This window comes from Alligator mississippiensis, chromosome 13, assembly GCF_030867095.1.
Source record: "Alligator mississippiensis isolate rAllMis1 chromosome 13, rAllMis1, whole genome shotgun sequence".
NCBI classification, from domain to species: Eukaryota; Metazoa; Chordata; order Crocodylia; family Alligatoridae; genus Alligator; species Alligator mississippiensis.
The window spans coordinates 55,039,104-55,047,526 of record NC_081836.1 but is presented as its reverse complement, the minus strand read 5'-3'; the positions used below and the strand labels follow the sequence as shown (position 1 = coordinate 55,047,526).

Here is an 8,423-nt window from a genome sequence, read left to right as displayed (position 1 = left end):
TCCCGTCACCCCGTGTGAGCACAGACTTGCACAGCAAGCCATGCGAGGAGAGGCTGAGGGACCTGGGACTCTTCAGCCTGAAAAAGAGAAGGGCAAGAGGGAACTTGGTAGCAGCTTACCACTACATGAGAAGCGTGCATCTAGGGCTCGGTGAACAACTGTTCACCAGGCACCCTTAGGAAAGACTAGGAGTAATGGTCACAAACGCCTGAAGATCGTTTCAGGCTCAACATTAGGAAAAGCTACTTCAGAACTAGGGTGTCCAGACTGACCATTACTCCTAGTGTGATCTTCCCAGGACTTCGGGTCAATGTTGAAATGTTTCAGGGAGGAAATGCTGCTGAAGTACCCTCTCTCCAACCTGTTCTTCCACCACATAGTCTTGACAATGAAGTCAGCTGAGTGAAGAGGCATTAAATAGCCCAGCTTTCCCTCCAGAACAAGCTTGCCTTCTGCAAGGGACCTACTGTTTAGAGCAATGGTATAGCCACGATAATCCTGGAATTAAGAGGCAAGGATTTTTTAGGGTAACATCTTGTATTGGACCAACTGCATTGATCTCCTGATGGAGAACGTCTTGCATTTGAGGGCTCATTATCCCCATCACAACTAGGAAGTTGGTCCAGTAAAAAGCCATCACTTTAAAGAAACCCTTACCTCTTTGGACAGACGTGGATCACTTTGTCAACTAGGAGTCACGAGGAATTGATCGCTCGCTCTAATGACTGTAAGAATTGCAATTGCAAAAGCTTGCTTCTCTTCCAGGACAACACCCCTCACAGCACTGACAGGTTTAAAATGAGGGGCATCTTAGTAATGGAAAAGTTGTCTTCACGAGCCAGCACGCTACAGGGGAGAAGACAGATGCTTAGAAATGTGGTAGAAATTTGTGGAATTTGCATTAAAAAAAGCCTGACTTTCTCATCTCCAACCCAGGAAGTTTGAGAAGCGTTTCTGAACACTGTTTGCTCGCAGAACTGGCACTTTCCTTCACTTAAGGACCAACATGGCATGAATCTAAAGTTCAGCATCAGAATGATGATGCAGCCGTGATAGTCCAGTTGTACAGGAGACAAGGATTTCTTAGGGTGGCCTCGTCTAACTCTATCCAACTAGACGGTCAGAAAAGCTTTCAAATGCAAGAGGTGGGTGAAGAAGGTCTTGCCTGCAGAAGCTTGTGCAACTCCACCCCAACGAGTAGAAGAGGTGACCTGAAGAAATCCTTGCCTCTCCAAAATTTCAAAGTAGGGCTGAGCAGAAGCTGATGAGATTTGGATTATGCAGGGCTCTGAGGAAAAAGAGAGGAAGCAACATCATGCTTAACATGGACTGAAAGAGAGGAACCGGAGGCTGAAGGGGAAAAGAAGAGAAGCGCATGGGCTGGGGTGAAGGGAGCATGGCCAAGGGAATGATGTCTGCCCCTCTGTACATGAAGGGGAGGGGATGGATCTTCAAAGAAAAAAAGTCGATAAGCTGCACATGCTAACAAAGTGCAGAAAGCCCTCTCGACATTGCCCCTTGCGTCCCATAGCACCAAATACCCCATCACGTGGCCAAGCCCTGGGGGTGAGGGGAGCAGCTGCCCAAGGTCTGCAGATACCCAGCACCTCCAATGTGGAAGAGACCTGGGATACCTCCAATGCACATGGCCTGCGAGACCCAGAGCCCAGATGGTGGTTGCTGCACCCCTGGCAGGCCCCAGAACCACCTCCCCACAACCCAGTGATGTGTTCAGACACCCTGGACCCCCCTGCAGAGAGGAGCCCAGGGCTCTGGTTGCCCCCCTGACCCCAAGCAGGAGCCCAGTGCTACGAGATATTAAATGCTTTATTTTCCATATTAAAAACCAGTATTTTTCCTATTTAATAACTAAACACTGCTAAATTCATCTTAACAAAAAGGTCACGAGAGGGTTGTGCTGCCAGGGATGCTGGAGCCTGCCCCCAGGCTCCCCTGCCCGGGCACAGGACAGGGCCCACGGATGCCCCAGATGGGGAGGGGCAGGGGGCAGCTCAGGCCCTCTGGCCCCAACTTGGCACATCCAGTTGTGCCTGCAAGGAAAAGCACCCACAGGCCTCCATGGTCCCAGCTTACACCCCCACCAGGCCTTGGCCCCCTTTGCCCTGCGCCGCGGCACAGTAAACCCTGCTGCACCTGCCTGCGCCCCCTTGCTCTGTGGCAAGAAAGTGGGCAGGTCCCTGGCAGGGGAGCAGGGCTACAGCGAGCCACCCCCAGCCCCGCAGCTGGCCTGCCTGCAGGCCTCAGGGCCCCACCTGCCCCAGCACAGGGGAGAAAAAGGAGCCGACTGCTCCGGAGATGGGAGCCGCTGCATTAGCCCCACTGTGGGAAAACCCAGCCCAGCCTGCACAGGCAGAGGAGCAAGGTGCAAACCCAGTGAGAAGCCCTGCAGGGGTGAAGGAAGGAGCCAGGGCACCGGGAGCAGGAACCAGTGCAGGCAAAAGCCTTGCCCAGCTCAGAGGCTGGAGCAACCCTGGCCAGGCCCTCTACTCCCAGCCAGCAGGGCACTGGGCCCCCTGCACCCTTCCTAGAGGAGCCCAAACCATGCACCCTCAGCAGCTGCCAGCCCCACACAGGGACTGGGTCGGTGCCAGGGGAGGATCCTAGCAGCACCCTAAAAGGAGAGCGCTGAGTCCCCGGTGGGGGAAGCCCTTGGAAAACCTGGTGTGTTGAAGGCCACTGTGTTTCTCCCCTGCCTGAGCGTGAGAGTGAGGACGCTCCCCTGCCTCCGTGGGAGTCTGGACATGCTCCTCTGGGGTAGGGAGGGTGACGGGGACAGGCCTGTGCCCCACAGTGCTGGTGCTGCATGGCAGCTGTGTAGGTTTGTGCAGGGGATGAAGTGGGCACAGCAGTCAGGCCACTCCTCCCAGCTGGAGCAGCCACATGCAGAGCAAGGCCCTGGGCGCCAAGGGGGCACCACAGCCAGAGAAGTCAGGGCCCTTGGCATGGGCTGGTAGCAGGGGGCTGTTGGGCTACATCTCCAGGGAGTTGGCATCAACAGGGAAGGTCCTCCGTGCCCTCAACCGTAGGCCTTGGCAAGCCGGTGAGCAGGGGTAAAAGCCCCATCCCCGTCCACAGCTCTGGTGCCACGGGGCAGCCCCGAGTGAGGAAGGTGCGCAGTGGGCATGAAGTCCAGGAGCTCCTGGGGGCAGGCCGAGAGCCATGTCCTGCAGCTCCTTCCTTGTGCTCCTCAGGTGGTGGGGGGGGATGGTGGAAGGGAAATAAGTGACGAACAAGTGTCTAAGACCTTCCAGGTCCAGTGCGTCCAGAGGGGCTCAGGCCCCTGCGCCTGCCCTGTCCATGCTGGCCGAGCTGTAGTGTTGTGCAGGGAGGGTCTTGGGGCAACGTCAGGTGGGGAGAAGTCCAACAGCCGCGTGGGCAGGGAGCCGACGGGCGCCAACGTCCAGTCTGGGTGTTAGGAAGGCGGCGGCAAGTCTACATTACGCGAGGGGCTCTGGGGAGAAGCGTCGCCGCATCCTGGGGGAGTCGCACATCTGCAAGGTCCGCGTAGGGTGCGGCCACAGGGGCCATGGCAGCTGCCCTCCTGCACGAGAACGCTCATGTCAGCTGTCAGCAAGGCTTCGGGGGTGCAACAGCACACAGTTGCCTTCTTAAGGGGCAGGAGAGCGACTGGGGACGTGACCAGCCTGCACAGGGACTCCTGGGCAATGGCACAGAGGACAGATCCTTCCCTTCTCCCTCCCCTGCCACCCCCAGCAAGGCAGCAGCAGTAGCAGTAGCTGGGCCAGGCAAGCCCCCTCCCGCCCCTCAAGCACTGCCCTACAAGCTGCGGTCCCGGCTCATTCCCCCTTTGTCCCCCATAGAAAAAAACAACTTTCCCTCCTCTCCTTTCACTTCCAGCCTTGCAAACCCACAGAGGAGATTCATGGAAAAGCAGCCATTTCCATGAGCAGCAGCTAAGTGGTTAGATGCACATATGATGCTGCCCTCCGCGGGGCACAGGCTGAACTGCCAGGGGTCTTGGACCACCTGGACGGGCCCCAGGCCTCCGGGCAGACAGAGATGAATTGATGAAGGCCCAGGGTCTGCACTGTGGACACTCCCCACCAGGCAGGTGTCTCCAGCTAAGCTAGTCAGGCTCCCCAGGGCCTGTGGCATTAAGCCTGCCCTGCTCCATGCACCCTGCAACCCCCCTCCAGTAGCCCAGCCAAGGAGAGACCTACTGGGGCTACAGGGAGTGCTTAGTGTAGGGAGGCCAGGACAGCTGCAAGACAGGAGCCTGCCACAGAGGGGCAGCAGCCCTGCACGACAGCCCAGGCAGCTCCTGGCTCTCAGAGGCGTACCCGGTGCCCTGACACTGCGCAGCTTCCCTCTCCCCTCCCACAGCCCCGGGCTGCCTCGCACCTCACTTGATGAGGATCCCCAGCAACCGAGCGTCCTCCTCGCTTAGGATCCTCAGGCTCTTCTCGGCTTCCTCCGTGGAGCTGGGAGAGAGAAGGGCACAGTGTTTGCAAGACCCCTGCTGCGGCAGCGCTTCCAGGGCATCCCCCCACCCCACCAGCAGGCGAAGCTGGATGCCCCTCGGCTCTGTGCACCGCTGGGGGCTCCCGGGTGCGGAGAAGCAGACGCTCAGAGCCACAGAGAGGATATGCGGGCTTGGCCTGGGAAACCGGTCATGTCCACGTGCTGGGCTCTGCCAGGGGAGGGCAGAGCAGGCCTGAGACAGTCACTGCAACAGCCCGGCTGGAAAGCCCCAAGATGCCCCGTGCCCACTCACGCCAGGAAGTCCTTCACTTCCTCCACAGTGATGTCTCCGGTGGAGTCCACGGGAGTCTCCAGGCTGCTGTTGGGGGAGTCGACGGGCGTCAGGGAGAAAGCGGCCTGGTGCTCCTCAGACGTCCCTGCAGGCAGGGAGCAAGGGCACTGCTGGGTGCTAGGGCCTCTCGCGCTAGCTCTAGAGGGGCTGCGCTGGCAGGTAGATAGGTGCTGCCCGGAGCCAACACCGCCCTAGGGGCTGCTCCAATAATACGACCCACCCCCGCCATCGCAACCTGGGAAACACCTCCCAGCCCCCTGAGCGCAGGAGTGGCAGGGACACCCAAGCCAACCCCTCCTTCAAAAGGAGGCAAAGCCTGCAACCCACCACCCCACAGGGAGCCCCGTGAGGTTGTGCCAGGGGGAGGCACAGACCAAGGGTAGCACTGCCAGGCACAGCTGGGTGCACACAGACCCCAGGGTTAGAGGGGCACCATCTCTCCCACTGCAAGATTCAGCCATCAGCACCCAGAGCAAGGGCAGCTGCAGAAGAGCAGGTCCCCCATTCCCTACCCCCCCCCGCGCTGTGCCTGGCATCTCCTTACGGTCACTGTCGGCAGGGGAGTGGCCAGCCTCTGAGCCGGGAAGGACGTTCGTGCCATTGGCCTGGCTCATTTTTGGCGTCCCCGGGAAGCTGTTCCTGAAGGCAGAGCAGGAGGGGGGAGAGGGGCCACAATTCAGGCTCCCAGAGCCTGGCTTGAGGGCTGGACCACCATGGGATGATCCCTGAGCAACACCGTAATGCGTAGCCACATCACAGCCTTACCCCAGAGATCCCGCCTTACCCCAGACAGGTGCCGTCGTGCCGCCGGGTGAGCTCCAGGTAACAGAGCGGCTCCGTGATATTTCGGGCGCTCAGGGAGAAGCGCTCGAACTCCGAGGGCGAGATCAGGTAGAAGCCTGTCGGGAGGGGACCCAGGACAGCGTCAGACACCCCCTGCTCGGGGTCACGGCGCTGGCAGAGCTGCCCAACATGGCTCTACCCTGGAGACCTGGCTCCCACTGCTTCCTTCCAGCCTCTAGCAGGCCTAGGATAGTTCACATCCCCGTGGCCACAGCACCAGGGAGCAGGGTAGCATACAAGGACCCAGACGGCAGGGGGGCAGGGCTGGGAACAGCATATTCTGAAGCCAGCACTGCCTCCTGCTAGCAGGGGGTGGAGGTGCCCAGCACCTACAGACCCAGGAGACCCCTCAGCTCCATGTCCCAGCCTGCCCTGTCCCCAGGCTCACCCTGGCCGTGCTTGGTGAAGACGCAGGAGGCGATGCCACTGATGTCCTCCTTGCGGATGCAGTCGTAGTGTACCTGGGGCCGCAGGCCGGGCACGGAGAAGATGTGGATGTCGCCCAGGTTAGTGAGGCAGACCAGCCCGTGCTCTGCATAGTCCTCGCAGGCCGCGCTGGCGAAGCTCACCAGCGCTACCTTCCGCACCCGGCAGCCTTCGTGCGCCGTCAGCTTGAACTTGGTCTTGGCGCTGACCTTGGGCAGCGTGAATACCTGGGAAGAGGCAGGGGAGTGAGGGGGTGGGGAAGTGAGAGAGGGATCCCCCCTTCCCCCCCGCCGCACAGCTAAAAGCCAGAGACCCATGAACCAAATCAGTCCCACGCCAGGGTCTCCAAGCTGCAATAGGCTGGGGTAAATGGCCAGCTTAGAGCAAGCTGCCACAGGAGCCCCAGGCCTGTCCTGGCCACCAGCCACCCTTATGGGACAGGGCGCTGGGACTTTGCCCCAGAGCCCTGCACACAAGGTGAGACCAAGCAGAGACACTCATCCCCAAATCCCCGCCAGCTCCCTCCTGGACTGGGCTGCACACCCCAGAACCTCTCAGCAGCACCCTGCAACTTTGGAGCCCCTGACCTGACAGGCTCTCCCCTTCGCAGGGACCTCTGCCTCTGGCTTCCTGGCAGGCCTGGGAGAGGCCAAGCAAGCAGAGGCAGCAGCTGGGCACTGCTTGCACCTGGGACACCAGCAAGCACCTCACCTTGAACTGTTCCTCGGAGGAGATGAGCACGGAGTGACTGCCCTGCATGTCGGGGGCTTTGGCCAGGTCCCGTGACACCTCGTAGGGCTCGGGCAGGGGGTTGCCACGGCCGTCCAGGACCGCGATGGACACGACAGGCGCACGGTGCATCAGCTGGATCTCCTTACCCAGCACGGCCTCCACCGCCCGCTCCGAAAACTTCTCCTGCGACGGCACCTCCAGCGCGTAGGCGAACACGGAGCCCGAGTTGGTGCCTGCCCACATGGTGGGCCCGTGGTGCGTGGCTGTGGGCGAGCAGCACTGGTAACACCCTGCCTCTCCCTGGGGCCCCATGGATGCCAAGTTCTGGGTCATTAGCACCAAGGAGCTCAAGCAGGGAAGGACAGCTGTCCGAGAGACCTTAAGCAAGCAGCACAGGCTGCCCCGCAGCTTTAGAGAGCAGCAGAGGGTTCGCAGACAGCTGTTAACACTGCCTCAGCTGCAGCGAGATGGTCCCTTCACCCCCACGCTTCAGGGGAGAGGCTGGGCACTATGGGGGTCAGGAAGGAAAAGCCCGTTCTTTTGTGCAGTGTTGTACTGTCAAGGGCACAGAGGCTCTTTTCTGACACCCAGGCTTCTTGCCTTCGCTACCAGCAGAGAGAAGGGGCCCAGCCCAGCTTGCCACTGCCTGTGCCAAGCTCTTGCAGCAAGCCCTCCCTCCTCCAGCAGCCCAGGGGAAGTGACCGCCAGCAATCACACACGGACGGTCCTGAGGGCTCACCGTCTCGCAGGAAAGTGTCGGCAAAGTAGAGGCAGCGCACCACGCCCGAGAGCGAGTCGTCAGCCGACCGGGGCTCGATCCGCCTCTGCACGGGCGTCATCTCCACCTCGGGAGGCCCTGCCTGCTCCGCCAGCTGGGCGTTAGCTTCCTGCACCTGCAGGACCAGATGCCAACCCAAGATCAGAGGGGGCTCAGGGATCAGCTTCAGATCACAGCCCTGTGGGAGCCCTGAGGCAGCAGGGGTCCGGGGGGAAAGTCAAACAATGATGGGAAGCAAAGAGGGTCCAGTGGCTGCGACCTGAATTCAGCTCCCTGCTCTGCCACTGACCCCCCATTTGACCCCAGGCAAATCACTTAGCCCCTCTCCATCACACTGAGCTTCCTTCCCTCCTGGGAGGACCCAAGGTGTCACAGACAGCTGACAGCTCCCCCCAAAACACAACTTGTGCCTTTGACAGAACTCGTGAGCAGAAGGAGGAGATATCCTGCTGGGTTTACCCATCAGCAGCTCAGGCCTCCCCTGCCCTGACAGACTTGCCAACAGTGAGAGCAGAGCAGCAGCTACAGCGGATTCCCACAGGGGAGCTTGCGTGCCCATGCTCACCTTGCTGGAGGGGCTGCTGGTGGGGACCCGCTTCTTGCCAGAGACGCGGCTCTTGCGGATGCGGCGGAAGGACTGGCGCAGCGACTTTTTCAGGGACTTCACACGGGACAGGGGCCCCTCCATGGCCAGGGAGTCGTTGGGGTGCAGGGTGCATCTGCAGGCAGACATAAGTGCTTCAGGCTGGCATGCACCAAGGGCTCCCCCAGCCCCAGCAGAGGGGGACCATCCTCCCCTCTTAGAGCACGTGCCTGGCTCAGCCCAAGCAGAGCCAGCTGCACATGCCA

At 60.4% G+C, this 8,423-nt stretch overlaps 1 protein-coding gene across 4 annotated transcripts in view; it reads right to left on the bottom strand.

Annotated features, from left to right (window-relative positions):
• Positions 1-1,809: 1,809 nt before the first annotated feature.
• The window catches only part of LLGL1 (LLGL scribble cell polarity complex component 1), a 40,665-nt gene continuing 34,051 nt past the window's right edge, over positions 1,810-8,423 (bottom strand). For all 4 annotated transcript variants that reach the window (XM_059716691.1, XM_059716693.1, XM_059716692.1 and 1 more), the window contains exons 15-23: positions 8,140-8,293; positions 7,536-7,689; positions 6,776-7,059; positions 6,027-6,291; positions 5,580-5,694; positions 5,340-5,434; positions 4,757-4,880; positions 4,384-4,463; positions 1,810-3,562 (exon numbers count right to left, since the gene is read on the bottom strand). In XM_059716691.1, coding sequence (XP_059572674.1) covers positions 4,385-4,463; positions 4,757-4,880; positions 5,340-5,434; positions 5,580-5,694; positions 6,027-6,291; positions 6,776-7,059; positions 7,536-7,689; positions 8,140-8,293 — 1,270 coding nt within the window. In that variant the 3' untranslated portion in view covers positions 1,810-3,562; position 4,384. The remainder of the gene's footprint in view (positions 3,563-4,383; positions 4,464-4,756; positions 4,881-5,339; positions 5,435-5,579; positions 5,695-6,026; positions 6,292-6,775; positions 7,060-7,535; positions 7,690-8,139; positions 8,294-8,423) is intronic.